The 17,617-nt window shown below is 36.1% G+C and overlaps 2 protein-coding genes across 4 annotated transcripts; both read left to right on the forward strand.

The window, feature by feature from the left end:
• Positions 1–2,667: 2,667 nt before the first annotated feature.
• Positions 2,668–12,012, forward strand: chuk (component of inhibitor of nuclear factor kappa B kinase complex). 3 transcript variants are annotated; one of them, XM_039672397.2, is made up of 23 exons: positions 2,668–2,782; positions 2,992–3,056; positions 3,309–3,413; positions 3,550–3,644; positions 3,766–3,883; positions 3,986–4,055; positions 4,156–4,244; positions 4,326–4,415; positions 5,262–5,386; positions 5,494–5,601; positions 5,688–5,823; positions 6,043–6,237; positions 6,346–6,448; positions 6,590–6,713; positions 6,808–6,959; positions 7,051–7,112; positions 8,620–8,729; positions 8,818–8,867; positions 9,493–9,601; positions 9,714–9,861; positions 11,356–11,483; positions 11,626–11,725; positions 11,853–12,012. In XM_039672397.2, exons 3-23 carry the CDS (start codon positions 3,309–3,311, stop codon positions 11,910–11,912), a joined length of 2,277 nt encoding a protein of 758 aa, XP_039528331.2. In that variant the 5' UTR covers positions 2,668–2,782; positions 2,992–3,056; the 3' UTR covers positions 11,913–12,012. The 3 variants fall into 3 exon arrangements, with proteins under 3 accessions (XP_039528331.2, XP_039528330.2, XP_039528329.2); XM_039672396.2 differs by having other exon boundaries at positions 2,691–2,843; XM_039672395.2 differs by having other exon boundaries at positions 2,747–3,056.
• A 2,382-nt stretch (positions 12,013–14,394) lies between these two features.
• On the forward strand, positions 14,395–17,617 carry LOC120479445 (glutathione S-transferase omega-1). The gene is made up of 7 exons (XM_039671877.2): positions 14,395–14,525; positions 14,739–14,793; positions 15,730–15,838; positions 15,944–16,166; positions 16,265–16,366; positions 16,505–16,611; positions 17,153–17,617. Exons 2-7 carry the CDS (start codon positions 14,763–14,765, stop codon positions 17,301–17,303), a joined length of 723 nt encoding a protein of 240 aa, XP_039527811.1. The 5' UTR covers positions 14,395–14,525; positions 14,739–14,762; the 3' UTR covers positions 17,304–17,617.

Below are 17,617 nucleotides of genomic sequence, written 5' to 3' on the forward strand. Positions count from 1 at the left end.
TTAATTAGATCAAAACAGATGGTGTGTGTTTTGTCACATACATCTGTGATTCATTTTCATCATTCATCTGTTTGCCATGGTAAGTCAATTTGAACTCAGAATGAAACTATTTTTAAAATTGCATCATTGTTTCCTAACATCCGGAGCCATTCACATATGTTTTACTCGCATGCCACTGTTTGGCTGGTGTATCATAAAGTTGAAATATTGGGCTGTTCTGTGATATACATTTTTTTTTTGTCATTTCTTAGGCACCAAACATGATAATGATTTTTTTAAAATCCCTTAAAAACATTTTTTACTCAGTCTCAGACGATTAATCATATGATTATGCATATCTGTTGTAGCATCTTGGGAGATCTATACGTGATAAATGAAGGGGGTTTTATGAATGAGGGAGCCAGAGGAGATGATGTCACTCTTTTATCTCTTTAAGAAATGTGCAGACGTTTAAGAAATGTTCAGACACATGTTTCCTGTTCAACAGACTGCTGAACTTCCAGTGTTGCTGATATTTTGGCTTCTGTGATGATAAGATCTGACATTTCAGCTAAATATTTGCATCACCTTTTATGATGCTGTGCATAAAGTCTGAGTGACTTCTTTTGTTCAAACCAACATAATGTTGCATTTTCATAAAGTTGAATCTTATTTCTTAGAAAGAATATAGTTTAAATGGCTGAATTCGTTGGAGAATAATACTTAGGGTCATTGTAATTAAACACATATGCATGCAGACCTCATATTCATCACCACCACTGTTTTTAACAGTTTTGACATTAAGAAATCTCTTTCAGAGCTTATCATTGTCTGCTGCCCATTCACTGGCCGGCTGATGTTTTTATTGCTCAGCTTCTTTTACATAAAGAGATATTCAGGTTTTTTTTTATTTAAAATTATGAATAGAATTTAGATTTTTAATTGAACAAATTTAGATGATTTTTTAAATCATGTTCTTTAGATGGGTCAACTGTCTGATGATACTGATGCGGTGGATGTTTGCTTACATTTTATAGTTTTGAGCACCATCTCCTGGACATTGATGTTAATGTTGGTACAACCACAATGTTGACTCTACAGATAAGTTTTAGATCTATCTATTTCTATCTGCTACAAAACTATTTGCATATATATATCTTTGACTGATTGACCAAAAACGCAAGCAGTTTCACAGATTTTTAAAATGTAATCTGGCATCTGGGTGTTAAATACAAAACAATTAAATATATAAATTTGGAAGGAAGTACTGCTGAACAAATCCTACTAAAATGTAAATTCTGACCATTAGATAAACCATTGGATAAAGAAGAAATGTTATTAATCCCTAAACAGAAAGAATGACCTATGGTAGAACATAGGTCACTGTCAATGATATAGAGAAAGCAATCACAGTCTTACTGTAAAAAAAGGCAAGAAAAACATGGTTTCCAAAGAAAGTAGTAGTATTTGTTAACTAATCCCAATTTTTTCCCAGACATGAAAATATCCAAATGACGTGTCATTAGTAAGCCCTTGAATATATATGCATAGATAGATAGATAGATAGATAGATAGATAGATAGATAGATAGATAGATAGATAGATAGATAGATAGATAGATAGATAGATAGATAGATAGATAGATAGATAGATAGATAGATAGATTGATTTCTAGTTTTTTAGTAATTTTTTAGTAATTGTTGGTTTGGTATGTTTGAGTTGCACATCTGTCTATCTATACTAACACTTACTAATTACTAATTGTTATCCATTGCTGAATACAAATTACATGTTTAAAACCATAGTAATAATTATTAAAATATAATACAATCAGACTACTTTTTAATCTGATTACTTTTTACTTTCTTTAAGATTTCGCCTATAGCCATACAATTAGCTAGGCTACTTGTTTATCACAGATTTAAATAGGATAATCTATATTAATCTAATAATTCAAAAGAGAAAATTATTTTTTGAAAACATGTCATCCACAAAATGAAATGCATTCATGTTACATTACAACAGGGTTTGCCAAACTGGGGTTTTTGAAGGAACTGCATTGGGGTTGTACGTTTGTGTAAAGGTAAAAACTAATTAAACCATAAAAATAAAATAAAACGTTAATATAAAGAATCAAAAGCACAACATGGAACACAACACACACACACTCACTCACACACAAAATATTAAATAGGCTATTGTATTTATTTGCTTCTGACTTGTGTATGCTAGGCTAATTATGCAAACTGAAATAGGCCTACTGTAAGGTCGAAAGGATTTAAAAGATAAAAAAATAATAATTAGTGAGAATCTATTGGAATTACATCAATAGAAATAGAAATAAGAAATAGGAATACAAATTATAGACTCATAATATTATAGACTCAGACGTCAGACTGAATCATGATGTAGTGATCGCGTAGAAAGAATTTACAAATTGTGATTTGGAGATCTAAAAAAAATTTACACGAGTAACTGACCTGAGCTCCACTAACTTTATTTTGTCTTTCTCTATATGGCATTGGTTAAATGACAAATTGATCCTAGATCAACGCTGAGTTAAAAAGTTGTTCGCCAACTATGTTCACCATTAAATAATACAAATAAGAAGAAGAAGATCAACGCTGATGAAACCGAGGCAGTGCCTAACGCACCGCGCATGCGCGGACATTGTTTCGATTTTGACTGGAGTAGCAGCTGACTGGCGTGGTCGCCGTCAACAACAGTTTTCACACAAGTGCGCAAGTCAGCGCTACTGTATCATCCTTTTAGGACAGCAAGATTTAGTTGTTTTGATTTTCAGGTGCGGGCTGTTCCTCGTTTTATCGTGCCTGGTGTTATGGAAAGCTGACATTTGGGGGCGTGTAAGACTGCAGGCTAATTTTTCACATCGAGTTGTTTACGTGTAGCTAGTTAGCCAGTTAGCAAATCTAACATCCGACCTGATAGCTCGTGTAAGGATGAAATGGATAGCTTTGTTGTTTCCTGTGGATTAATACGTTCGTTTGACAGGTTCCACAATTCACCTCGTCAGATGTGGTCGGTTCAAGCAAGTTAGAAACACAAACAGACGCAAGGTAAGTCACCAGGCTGACACTTTGTATTAGCTTGCCTGCTAGCTGTATCCCTGTATCAAGGTAACGTTACATATGACATGAATAACAGTATTTCACGTATGGATCATCATCTATGCTATCTACATTAAAGAATATCACAAACGCCTCTAATTAGGGCCCGCATCCTGATCAAACACGAGTATCCGTGACAGTGTTGAATGCCAGTAGTTGTGCATTAATATAAATTATGAGGTGTATTACTGATGTGTACAGATGGAAAAACCCCCATTCAGACAGAATCAGGTCTGTGGGTCATGGCTTATGAAGGAGAGGCTGGGGACTGGAGGATTTGGCCATGTTTACTTGTATCAGAATCAGGTATTGCACTACTAACTATTGTATATGTGTTGTGTTCATTGCTCTTTCCTATTGTAGGCCAGTTATCTTGCCCTTTAAGATGAAGGAAATGCCAATGTTTTCCATTGTTCACTCTCAATACTATTATTGCTTGCAGGAATCTTCAGAAAAAATTGCTGTGAAGCTCTGTCGCCTTGAACTTAATGCAAAAAACAAAGACAGATGGAGTCGGGAGATCCAGATTATGAAAAAGTGTGTACATCTGTGGCAATCAAATGTTTATATGAAAATTTTTAATAATGTACTTGTGTACAATGTGTTTGTATATATTATTGCCTTATTTAATTTGTCATCTTTTCATCCCACTTTTCAGGCTGAAGCACCTTAATGTGGTGACAGCAAAGGATGTGCCTGATGAGATGATGCACATTGCCTTGAATGATTTACCACTTTTAGCTATGGAATACTGTTCCAAGGGAGACCTTCGAAAGGTGTGTGTGTGACAATGGGACTTTTGCTGGCATCATTCATGTCTCATGTGCCTTCTATTGACATTTATAACTCATTACTGTTCCTTGTATTCCTTCTTGTAGTTACTGAGCAAACCAGAAAATTGCTGTGGATTAAAAGAGAGTGAAGTGTTAGCACTACTCAATGATGTTGGTAATGTGTCATTTTAAAACTGTTATTTAGATATTTTTTTGTGATTTTATCATCACTCATTAAGGGTGGTAAGTAAAACAGTATATTTTATTTTCAACAGGTTCTGGAATCCAATACCTTCATGAAAATAAGATTATTCACAGAGATCTCAAGCCAGAGAATATTGTTCTACAAGATATCAGTGGAAAGGTATTTGCCATTTAGTAGTTTGATTCTTGTTATAAAGATACACCTTTTCCAACCAGATCTTTTATTTTGATGTCTCTGCAGCTCGTCCACAAGATAATCGACCTTGGCTACGCCAAAGACCTGGACCAGGGGAGCCTATGCACTTCCTTTGTGGGGACTTTACAATATCTGGTACGTTTTTGCATTAATCAGTGATGATAAAAGCCGATTATCACAATTCAACATGCACTATCGTTCAGTTTTGTAAACATATTGAAAGTATGACTGAAACCAATAGATTGGATCCATTTTTTGGGTTGTTTTGTTGTATATATCAGAGATTCTGCCGAGTTCTCTGGGCCCGAGCTCATCTTTAGCAAAAAAAAAGCAAACATCTCCATGGTATGGAGGTGCATCAGTGCAAATGTGTGAAGGTACCATTTACATGGAGGCATATATTGGGACTTTACAGAGACATACCCTGCCATTATGACATACCATGTTTCATATATTCTGCTACCATGACATGTTTCCTGGAAAGCAAGACAATGCCAGTCCTTATTCTGCATGTGCTACAACAGAATGGTTTTGTAGACACTGCACACCATAGAGAGGATGTGCTTAACTGGCCTGCCAGTAGTCCAAATCTGTCTCTTATTGAAAATGTGTGGCCCGTCATGAAAAGGAGAATCAGACCATGATGACCACTGACTATTTTGTATCAGTCGAGATTGGGTTAAAAGTTCCACTGACAAAACTGCCACAATTAGTACCCTCAATTCCCAAATGATTAAAAAGTGTAATTAAAAGGAAAGGTAATGTTACACCGCAGTAAACATGCCTCTGTCCCAACTTTTTGGGATTGTGTTGCAGCCATCAAAATAAAAATGAGTTTATATTTACCAAATACAACAGGAAATATTTTCAAAATATTGGAAATATTTTCTTTGTTTTCTTCTAGAAATGGGGTTGTATATCTGTGTATTTATTTTCCTAATACATTTATATATCTTGATTAGATCATGTCATTTGTTTCAGGCTCCAGAGCTCTTTGAAGGCAAGTCATACACAGTCACTGTGGACTATTGGAGCTTTGGCACCATGATCTTTGAGTGTTGCTGTGGATTTCGTCCATTTCTTCACAATCTCCAGCCTGTGCAATGGTATATGTCCTGCTAATCTGCATATAGATTATATCACAATGCTTATATCTTACCTTCACATGGACTCCATTCATATAGCTAAAATAGAGCATATTTGCTTTTTTTAGGACAAGCAAAGTACGAAACAAAGGTCCTAAGGACATAATGGCTGTGGAAGATATGAATGGCGAGGTCCGCTTTTCCACCCACCTTCCGTACCCCAACAATCTGAGCAGGTAGCCTTTAAAGAGACCAAAAGACCTTGCTTTTGAATTGCTGTTACCCTTTTTTCTGGGTTGACCAATTGTTTTTGGTTCTGCAGGACACTACTGGATCCCTTGGAGGGGCTGCTACAGCTGATGCTTAAGTGGGACCCAGTACAGAGGGGAGGAGGATTGAATCCAGACACAAAACAGCCCCAGTGCTTTGCTATTCTAGAACAAATACTGAACATGAAGGTTTGAAATAGCCATTACTGCATATATATATATATATATATATATATATATATTAAAATGTTATATCTTGTATTATTGCAATATGCTGAAGAAAGTATATCTGTTTAGTTCAGTGGATCAGTGGTGTCCTCCTGTTGTTTTGTCATGGATAGAAAATCATTGGAGGTCTTAGACAAAGATAAGTAGCAAAAAGGAGTTGACACATGATTTGTTTTGTAGGTTGTGCATGTATTAAACATGACTACGACCCAGGTTCACTCCTTTCTGCTTAGCCCGGATGAAGGGCTCCACCCTCTGCAACAGAGGATTGAAGGCGAGACCAAAATCGAACTTTTGAATCAAGAGCTTTTGCAGGAAACAGGAGTCACATTAGATCCCAGGAAACCTGCTGCACAGTGTGTGTTAGATGGAGTAGTAAGTATTTTATGGCCTCGTGAATGTGTTCTCATTCTCCAAAAGAATGTTTTGGTAAATCAACAACAATTTACTACTCTTATCTGTTTTTTTTCCTCAAATCATTAGAGAGGATGGGACAGCTACATTGTATATCTGTTTGACAAGAGCTTGACCAAGTACTCGGGACCTCTAACAGCTAGAACACTTCCTGAGAGTGTGAACTTTATCGGTAAGAAATTTGCCTCTTTATGGATCATTTTGCTTGCGGGAGGTTATGTTTTTGTTGTTGTTGTTTTTTTACTTTTTATTCACACTTTGATAACTTTCAGTAGGACTTCAAATAAAGTCTCCACCCATTTTTCTGTTTTAGTGCGGGAAACCAAAACTCAGCTCCCTCTGAGTACCCTTAAGAAGGTTTGGGGTGAGGCCGTTAGTTACATTTGTGGCCTCCGAGAGGACTACAGCCGCCTCTTCCAGGGTCAACGTGCAGCCATGTACGTGCATTACATTACCATGCTCATTAATGTGCATAGCTTGTGCTTTGGGACTTTATCTACTCATAATTCAATGTTATATTTGTGTTTGCAGGTTGAGCCTTCTTCGCTACAACACCAACCTTACAAAATTCAAAAACATGATGTTTTCGTTTTCCCAGCAGCTGAAAGCAAAGCTTGACTTTTTTAAAAGCACCATACAGTATGACTTGGAGAAATATAGTGACCAGATGCAGTACGGCATATGTATGTTTTTATGTGCTCAATGTTTTTGAATAGTCAAAAAAACTTAATCACAGTAGTGATAATAACCAAATCAACCTCTTTCTTTCTGAAGCTTCTGAAAAGATGCTGAAGGCTTGGCAAGAAAATGAAGAGAAGGCTGCTGCATATGTACAGGTGCTGTGCAGTGATTTTTTTTTTTTAACTTGCTCAGCCAAAATGTTCACTTAAAATAGTAATTGTTTTCGTTGTTTTTTACCCATGCAATAAATAAGGCTATGACACAAAATTTTAGATAGCAGTGAAATTCGCAATTCCAGTTTTGATACCACAGCAAAAACTACTAGCCTAACTAGCATAAATTGAAAATATTACTTAAGACAAGTAAACAGAACAATAGAACAAACATACACTTGAGGGAAAAAAAAGTGCACGTCAGGATTTTCAGTTAAGTCTAACTTAGGGTGACCAGATGAGATGGCTAAAATTCGGGAATGGGTTGGGGTAGATGTAGGCCCACTATCATATTAGACTACATAGCCTATAATAAAAGGTAATGAATTTCAAACCTGAACCTTAACATTTTTTTTTATTCAAAGATCAACAATTTGTCATTAGTCTTCAGTCTGCCACAAAAAACAACATTAAAATCATAAACTCAAATGTCATTGTGAGAAAAAAACTGTTAGCATGCGTAAACTGCGTATAATATGTACACAAAAACTATTTTTGGCATATAAATGGTACAAGAAATTAAATTTGTGCTATAGATACGCACTTACATGAGATACAGGTACAATCTCATGTTTTTACGTGCTTATGATACACATTTTATGGTGTGTAATACCAATACGCATGCACGCCACATCCTAATCCTACCCAAGGGGTTTACAGTGCGCATCATGTGCACGCAAAAACTATTTTTGGCATATAAATGGCACGAGAAATAAAATATAAAAAGTGCTATAGATACGCACTTTTATGAGATCGTGTTAGTAAATCAGACCTCAGAAACGCTAATAAGCCTTATGCCAAAATGAATTTTACAACTAAATTGTCGGTCATTAAATAGAAAAACGAAATAATTGTGTATATGATTTGCTTTGTGTAACCTGACATTAGACCTGGCTGACTGGATGACTCAACCTCCACAGACAGTTTAGAATGTTTTATAACTACTAAGATTTTGCTTTAGCATAATTTTCGGGACAATTAGGGCCGGATTTGGGACAACAGCTTAGATTTCGGGACTGTCCTGAATTTTTCGGGACGTCTGGTCACCCTGATCTAACAGTAGGTTTCATGTACACAAATTAAATAAAGAATTCACTGCATCTAAAGTTGTATTTACTACTGGGAAACTCTGTGTTTTCCGATTTGGCCGTGCCATGCAAAAGGGAGAACTTTCCTATTTTAATATGTAATTTTTTTTCCAAATTATTCCTGATTTAAATACATCTTTTAACAGTTATGATAATCTTATTAACATTAAAAAATCTTTACTGTAACTTTTGATCCATGTTATGCACCCTTGTTGATTTTAAAAAATACCAATATTAATAAATATAATTGACACCAAACTTTTAAACGGTAGTGTATGTGTAAATTATCTTTTGTAAATGTATTGCTATGTGACATGACATTTGTTTTAGCAACAACTAACAGGTTTTATTTGTTTTTAAAGGTGGCAGAGATTGGACATCTAGATGAGGAAATAATGGCTCTGCACTCAGAAATTGTTGAGCTTCAGAGAAGTCCTTATGCTCGTCGTCAAGGAGATGTCATGGAGCAACTGTAAGCATATTCTTTCAGCAATGCATAATCATTCAGCACAAATGCTTCGATCTTAAACCTATTGAGATGAAATCTTGTCTCATCACAGGCAAGAGAACGCAATTGATCTCTACAGACAATTGAAGGCAAAATGCAAAAGTAAGTACAATCCTGGCTTACATGCTCATACTGAAATGTTGAATTCCAAGTTGCCAATTACTTGCTAATTGACATCACTACTTATGGCACTTTTCCACTACACAGTACCAGCACGACTCGGCTCGGCTTTGTTTGGTGTTCCACTGTGTAAAAGTTGTACCTGTACCTGCTTTTGGGTACTTTTTTTTTTGTATCACCTCCGGCGAGGTTCTGAGCAAGCTGAGGCGATACTAAAATGTGACGTGAAAACAATGCTGACGGCTGATTGGTCAGAGAGGATCGTCACTATTCACTGCGTCATCAGAATAACTCCATTTTTATTTAAAAGCCATTTTTAAATAGTTTGGCCAGAGAGTTACTAAACTTACTACTATTATTATGGAAAATTTAACATCAAAAACAGCATACACTGATTTCCTCCATTGTCCTGTGTGTGTGGGTAGCGGATGTGTGTCGCGTATAAGATTACGTCACGGCAGTTTCCTGCGCCGTCTTTACTATTTGTGGTGGTACTGTCTTCAATGGAAAATGGAGCGGAAAAGTGAGCCGAGGCGAGCAGAGCCGGTACAGGTAATAGAAAAGTGCCATTACTGGGCCACTAAATAGCGTTCTTTATTTCTCCTAGTGCCAGACCCTCAGCATGGCTACAGTGACAGCTCTGAAATGGTTAAGGTCATTGTACAGACTGTCCAGAATCAGGACCGGGTACTAAGGGATCTATATGCACATCTCAGGTAAAAAGCATCCAATTCACAATTAAACAGGACTGTTATCTTCTATTATCTCTAATGCAATTGATATTTTTTTAAATGAAAAATACTGTTGTCCTTGTGTCTTTTACTATAGTAAAATCCTTCTGAGTAAGCAGAAGATCATCGACCTCTTCCCTAAAATTGAGAAGAAGCTGGATAGCATCAAGGAGGCAGACAGCACTGTCATGCAGATGCAGATCAAGAGACAGAGAGAGTTTTGGCACTTACTGAAGATTGCCTGTGTGAGTCACATGCTTCTAATATCTCAGGACCTGATATTTTTATATCAGGATCAGCACATGATCATTCCATTTCGATTGTTATGGTTTAGTGTGTATTGGGGTGGAAAATTTGACCACAATCTTGTATAATAGAATGAGTAACTGGCATATCAACAGTAGCAAAACAAAATTTCTGCTGGAAATAAAATGAACTAACGGTACTCCATCTGATCATTCAGTCACAATGGAACTTGATAGACATAAACCAAAAGAAACACTACTGTCAAAACAGTAGTAAAACACTTTATATGAAATCATAATTTCACTTATGCTGTTCTTTTGAAGTTTTTTTTATATTAGTTTCCACAAAAATATTAAAGCATCTTTTGCAGCGATTTTTTTTCAAACCTGACATACACACTTTAAACAGATGCGTGATGACGCTGCGCGTGCATGTTCTGCTTGCTTCCATTTTCTCTCTCTCTCTCTCGCTCTCTCTCTCTTCCTCACTCACAAACACACGACACCGCTCGAATCCGAAACATAGTAACGTTATTTCATAAAGTTCGGGGTTGAACTGAATTATAAGGACATTCGTGGGCTTCAGTGAACAGGTTTTGCCGCTTTGCTTGATGTTATAACGTTACTCTTGCAGTGTGCGTTCTCTCCTGCGGGAATTTTCCTTACAAATGCTTCACAGAGGCATTATTTATGTCTTTTGGAATGCAGTTGGCTTATATATTAAAACTATGAAAATCACTGAGAAGGCTGCTTTCATTTTGAAATACTAACGCGTGCTTTGTGAAGAGGGCTCGTGCATGCGGCCGTGAGCGACTCATTGCATAAAAGTTCATGCCAAAATGCTTTTATGACGCGAAATTAATGTAAACACGGTCAGTTATATCTTAAACCAACAGGACAAACCACATTTACAATTTTAAAAGAGTTATGTGCATTGTGAATGCAGCTTATCGAATCTAAACTGAGGGGAAAATCACTCCAGCTCTTGAATGAAAAACGTTCAGATAGCCTACTTTTAAATACCACTCTTTGTTTATTGCTTGTAATGATTTTTTTGTTTCTCTTTATTTACTAGCTTTTAATATTTTGAAGCTATATTATTTTATATAGCCTATTTAAAATTCTTAACATGTAATTGGTTTAATTAAATGATTTTTTATATACATTTATTTTTTTAAGTATGTGCTTTTACACATGTAATTAAATACATATTTTAAATGTTATTAAGATTAATTAATAAGAAAAAAAGTAGATCGGATCATGAGCTACCTAAAGATTCCCATCCCTACTGTACAATGATTTATTGCTTGTCTTTGTCCACTAATACAGAAGGTAAAAAACTTTTTTTTAAATCGCATATTAAATCGCAATATTGGTTAAAAAAAAAAAATCGCAATTAGATTATTTTCCATAATCGTTCAGCCCTACTTGTAAACTTGTCACAATATTTTTCCACTTGATGAACAATTGTAGTTGCATGTCGTTTGTGTTTAGGCACAAAACACCACACGAAGCTCTGTGAGTCAGAGTGTAGAGATGCCCTCCTCACTGTCGACATGGAACCAGACTCAAGCCCAGTGCTCCTCTCGCCTACCCATGTCCCTGCAAGTACCACACGAGGGGTAAATATCTCTTCCAATCCTGAGTGAGCTACCTACTAGTAGTGATAGTAACACAACATCCTAGGTTTTAAGCCACTGTGGCTGAGTTGATCAGTGTATTTGATGGCGAGCACTTGCTTTACATGCTGCTGTTTTTTTTCAGTGATTCAGTCAATCATTTACTCGAGGAGAACCAGCGCTATTTGAGTCAGCTGACCAGTTTACTGCAAGAAACCACTGAGGAGAAATCAGAGAGCATAATGGCAAGTACTTTTGTGCAATTCTTGAAAGTTCATTATGAAATTCTGTATCGATCATGACACCACGTATATGCTGCAGTAATGAACTCACAGCTTTGGGGTGAAACATTTTTCCCTCTCTTCCACACAGGCTCAAGACTGGAGTTGGACTAAATATGAATCCCTGGTTGCTAAATCACAGCGGTTGTAAAGTCATGGTTTACGCTGTGACGGGAAGTAATTGTAACAGTCATTCTTTTAGGGGTTGTGTTGACTTGTATTATTTGTTCAACATAAAATAACTTCTTTGTCAGTGTCTGCATTTAGTTAAAATCACATTTTGCAGTCCTGTAGCAACTCTATATATTTTGAGGATGCATTTTTATTGACACAGAACCAACAACTTTAAAAACAAAATTCAGGCAGTGTATCTACAGAAATTAATTTATTTACATACTCTATAGTTCTCTAAATGGGCTGATTTTACTTTCATTTTAGGTGGTTGAGTTTTTTTTTTTTTTTTTTAAATATGGTAATTCAGCATCTGCACTTTAAAGGCTCACTGTGAATGTTTGGAAAGGTGTGATGTCCGAAGTGAAATTGGTCATATTCAGCTATGTAACATTTTGAAATACTATGACGTGTGCGAAGCCCTAAGTAAACAACAGAACAACAATGAGGATGGTAAAGGTGCAATTCTTTAGTCATGGAGCACAGGTAAACCCTCCTCTTTTTTCAGTCAGAAAATAAGTGTGGTCAGATATGTACCTTCCAGCATAGTCCTTTTATATTTTGGATTTAGCAGTGATGTCAACAGACATCTTCATAACAGGCATTGGTGGCTAAGAACGAATGTGATAATTCATCAGTGGCCGAAATATAATCAGTGAGTTTCATCAATTCAGCCTTGTTATTCCCTTTGTAAGTCACATTTTCAACCATGTTTTTATCCAAAGATGATCAGCGTCCCACAAGACGGTTCATCACAAACTATTGTATAAGATTTTGCATATTAGTTTGTTTTGTTGGATTATTATATGAGGATATTTCAGATATGGGTTAACAGCATCTTATGAAAGAACACTTAGGTTTTAACATGTTTACTGTATACATGACAAAGTAATTAAAGTGATATCCATTATGTTATCTGTGTTTGAAAAGACTTTCTTCTAACCACAGTAATCGAATGGAGTGGTAATTCATTTGAATATGGGTAATTCATTTGTAGCCCTCAATCGGGTCATGGGGTCTATACGACCCCTAATCGACTTTTACTTAATAAAAAAAAGGTTCCCTTCATCTCAGTGGAATAAGATTTTGTGACTTTTCATAGATTATCTATACACACACAAAAACTGGGCTTGGTTCGGTTGTTCTGAAGGTATGTAAAAAAAAATGTTTACACTTCTAATCCTCGGGGTCAATATGACCCCACATTGAAATGAATCATGGGAAATGTGAAAAAAAGTTAAATATATTTCTCATCCACACTGAAACATGTAGACGAAGAGCGTTTTTAAACGAAAACGGCATTTTCAAATGTATCCGGATTAATGTGGACGTAGCCCAGGTAAAATTGTTTTCTTACAATACTAATGAGAATTTTTCATTAAAGTATATTTCAAACTTTTCATTTAGAACGCAAATAATCAAATTAACTTGTATGAAAATGGCATTAAAAAGTGAATAGTGAGTGCTAGGAGTCCCATCTCACACAATACAGAATTGATAACATAATTTTTCATGTTTGGAGCGAAAGTGTTGGCTTGGCAGCAAGAGAGAAGTGTCAAAATCAAAGGGTCAAAATGTTGGCACAACAATGTTATTATGATTAAACCAACCACAAGTCAGTAAGCAAATACATGTAAACATCACAAATATGTGTTTAAAAGACAACTAATAAATACATTACAATTAACGATTATAAATGTTTTTTGTAGATTCACACAAGGTGTTATATTTCAGGGGAAAAAAGAAAAGAAAACCTTATGCTTTGCACACTTAAATGATCCTTAGTCGAGAAGAAGGGAATAAGGGGGTGCTTCTCATTTCTTATTTGTGCATCCTCGTTTCCTTTCCTTGCTTCCTTTCCTTGCGTCTCAGCTCCACCCCCTGTAGGACGCGAGGGAAGGAAGCGAGGAAAGGAAAGGAGGACAGAGGAATCGAATAAAAGCTTTTTTATATACATTGGAGTACTTGATCACTCGAGCGTCACTCCACAGTGTCATCAGCAGCGCTAAAAGGATCTGCCCTTATGATGTTGAAGTTTGGTTATTTAATAAATTCATAATAAATAATAATAAAGATAGGCTATACTGTTGAAATATTTGAGATTTGTGGTTTATATAAACTGCAAAGGTAAAGTATAAATTACAATGATTGTGACCGATGTGAAGGGGGAGGAGAATTGACACGTGCGTCACGTTTAGTCAGCATAACAGTTCCGCGTAGGATGCACTTGTGTATCCTCGCTTATGACTCCTCAGGAAGCCTCCTCACTCCTCGATCCTCGACTCCTCACGGTGCAATTAGAGAATTAAGATGTCCTTCAAGATGGCTGAGCTCGATCGGTTTCCGGGTCATAGGAGGGAGGACGGAGGAGCGAGGAGACGAGGAGGGATATTGAGAAGCACCCAGGGATTACAGCCGACATCTCAAATAAGACCTACTAGCTCTATCTTGTATTGGGGACTTTTATTTTGAAACAAAGAGGTGTTTGCGGTTTAGTCATTTGATCTCTAAGACATGCCCTCTCCAATAAATCAACTTCCCATTTATCTTCCCATTTTAGTCCGAAATTGTAACAAATCATACAATTAGACAGGTACGTATCACTGCTCCTTTCAGTAATTATGTTTCGCCGTCCTTTAGGTTCGTTGTAGTGAAAAATTAAATGATTTTATTATAAAATTAGGCAATGATCTTTCTGCAAGAAAGTGGGTTACCCAACTTACTACTAAAATAATTTCTGTCTTCTATAGTTATTCAAATACACCTAAATTAAATTATTTTTCTCCGTTTATTTTAACATTTGCAGGTCTGGGTAACGCTGATTAATATAATGGCAGCATCTCAGAAATGTCTTGGAAAAGGTAAGACATAATAATCATCATGAGAGACTCAAATGCAATCTGGAGACTGAAGGGTTTTTTTTTCTTCCTTTTTTAAAACTAGTGGACTCTGTGACTGAGTAGAATTGTGTTGTGATTACAATCCACTATTTATATAACATCTACTACATAACATGCCCGGATGTGTCTTTGTTATGTTAGGAAACGGGGTGTTTCAGTCATATCATTGTACACACGAATTTGCTTGATATATAACAGATATGGCGTACGTTGATTTAAACGCTGACAACAGCATGACATTGCACTTTCATGAAATCACCACTGCATGTTGGCAATGATATTTATGACTGTGCGGAACCTTACAAGTAGCCTACTACTTCATTCACTCGAGGAATCAGCACTGTCACAGTTTGCTGATTTATTATCGTCCTGTTATGCTCACTCTTATCGTTTCTGTTATGCTTTACCTTTTGACCTCTGTACTGTAACTTTTATAAATATGTTAGTGTCCTCATTTAAAGGGATAGTTCACTTTGAAATTATTTTTTGATATGTTTTAGCTTACCTCAAGGGCATCCAAGATGTAGGTGTCTTTGTTTCCACAGCATTTTCAATTTTGACATTTTTTGGTCAAACCGTTGTTGTCTGTCTTGGATGCCCTTGAGGTAAGCTAAAACATATCAAATTAATTTCAAAGTGAACTGCCCCTTTAAGGACATGTGTCTATGAAAAGACTTCAAGTTAAGTTTTTAAATATGTGTGTGTGTGTGTGTGTTTCATATCCAATAATATACGATGGGGACATGAAAATGTATGCATGATGACAACATTATTGAAAAGATATTTTGCATCATTAGAAACATGTAGGCCTACAAGTGACTCCTAATACTATACATCAATGTCATCGCAACAATAGGTAGATCAAGTCTAACATGTTTTGTTTAATTTGTGCCACAGGAAGTGCTGCTCCTGGCCCTGTGCCAAAGGACCATATTCGGCTGTATAGCATGAGATTCTGTCCTTTTGCCCAACGGACAAGATTGGTGCTCAATGCCAAGGGAATTAAGTAAGTACAAACTTGCATTAGTGTTTACCATATGTTTAAACATTGTTACTGCTTTGAGTGAAAAGAAAAGCCCCTTTGAATAATTTAATATGCATTTCACTGTAGACACGACATCATCAACATCAATTTGAAGGATAAGCCAGATTGGTTTCTGGAGAAGAATCCTCTTGGTTTAGTGCCAACGCTGGAGACCCAGAGTGGTCAGGTGGTATACGAGTCACCAATCACCTGTGAGTACCTTGATGAGGTCTACCCTGAGAAGAAACTGTGTCCATCCGACCCGTTTGAGAGGGCCCAACAGAAAATGCTGCTGGAGCATTTCTCAAAGGTATATACCAATGCACCTCCGCAGGGATATTACATGTAGTCTTCGCTAGATTTAATTAATTACATGTTTTCGTCAATATGAATGGATGGTCTTTTTAGGTGACTCCCTACTTCTATAAGATCCCTGTAAACAGGGCAAAAGGAGAAGATGTGTCTGCACTTGAAGCAGAACTGAAGGAGAAATTTTCCCAATTAAATGAGGTTGGTTGGAATATCAATAATATAATTGAGTGGGGTAATGATTTTTGATGTTCAGCAGATGTCATGGGATACTTTTCAGTTGAGTTGTCACTAACTGCATAAACGTGTGCTTTCTCATGTATTAAATGGCTTTGTCAGACCCTTGTCAACAAGAAGACCGATTTCTTTGGAGGAAATTCAATATCAATGATTGACTACCTGATGTGGCCGTGGTTTGAGAGGATGGAGATGATGGATCTGAAGCAGTATGTTTTTATCTTCTTGCATTTAATAAGTGCAAATGCACTGGAGAAAGAAAAATCATGTTATTATGGTATGATGACATAAAGTCAGACATGTTACCATTTGGTTTAAAAGATTATTTCCTCGATTAAAAAAAAACTATTTTATCATTAAAATAGTTAATGTGACTACAGTGGTTCAACCTTAATTTTATGAAGCAAAAAAAACAACAACTACTAAATATTGACTTTACTCAGTCAATTCTTCCCTTCTGTATATCTGTATCATTCGTGAACTCATCTGTGTCTTCCTTCTCTTGCATATTTAGTTTGGTGCACAAAAACTATTCTCGTCACTTTGTAAAATTAAGGTTGAACCACTGTAGTCACATGGACTATTTTAACAATGTCTTTACTACCTTTTTGGTGATGTTTGGGTAATCTAAACTAATTTTAAGATGAAGATTAGAAACTCAAGTCATGTAAGTGGATTAGAAAAATCATTAAATGAGACCTATCTAAATGATTGCTTTGCACACTAACACCCTATTCTCATTCTTTCCAGCTGTTTGGACAGCACTCCTCAGCTGAAGAAGTGGACTGAACATATGTTGGCGGATCCCACTGTAAAAGCAACAATGTTTAGCACAGAAACCTACAAGGTGTTCTACAAGTCCTACATGGAGGGAAAGCCCAATTATGATTATGGTTTATAGAATAAATTATATTTTTTTCTGGTAAAAACCCACCTTGATTGCCTATTTGTTTGATCAGTTATTGGTTACAAAAGTCTGTTAATATCGGTCTATCATTTATACTACGATCGCGATTACTCTGAAGAGAATTTAATTCCTCGGATATCGTTCTTTATGTCCTTTTGATTTGTTGTGTTGACATCAAAAAGTAAATGTAAGAGTTTAATCATCTTAAAATCTGATTTTTTTTAAAGTAACCAACTGAATGAATTGCATGCTTTAAAATAAATTTGTTACCAGTGGAATGATACAAAATAAATAATTTTAAAAATAAA

The sequence above is a fragment of the Pimephales promelas genome, chromosome 11, assembly GCF_988280905.1.
Source record: "Pimephales promelas chromosome 11, fPimPro1.hap1.1, whole genome shotgun sequence".
In the NCBI taxonomy this organism is placed as follows: Eukaryota; Metazoa; Chordata; class Actinopteri; order Cypriniformes; family Leuciscidae; genus Pimephales; species Pimephales promelas.

Excerpts from the sequence above, each read along its gene's own strand:
- chuk (XM_039672397.2), top strand. The coding sequence starts at position 3,309 with ATGGAAAAACCCCCATTCAGACAGAATCAGGTCTGTGGGTCATGGCTT. Across the intron at positions 6,449-6,589 it reads TGAGAGTGTGAACTTTATCG|TGCGGGAAACCAAAACTCAG; the intron begins GTAAGAAATTTG and ends TTTCTGTTTTAG. Across the intron at positions 11,726-11,852 it reads AGAAATCAGAGAGCATAATG|GCTCAAGACTGGAGTTGGAC; the intron begins GCAAGTACTTTT and ends TCTTCCACACAG.
- LOC120479445 (XM_039671877.2), top strand. The coding sequence starts at position 14,763 with ATGGCAGCATCTCAGAAATGTCTTGGAAAAG. Across the intron at positions 14,794-15,729 it reads TCAGAAATGTCTTGGAAAAG|GAAGTGCTGCTCCTGGCCCT; the intron begins GTAAGACATAAT and ends TTTGTGCCACAG. Across the intron at positions 16,367-16,504 it reads AATTTTCCCAATTAAATGAG|ACCCTTGTCAACAAGAAGAC; the intron begins GTTGGTTGGAAT and ends TGGCTTTGTCAG.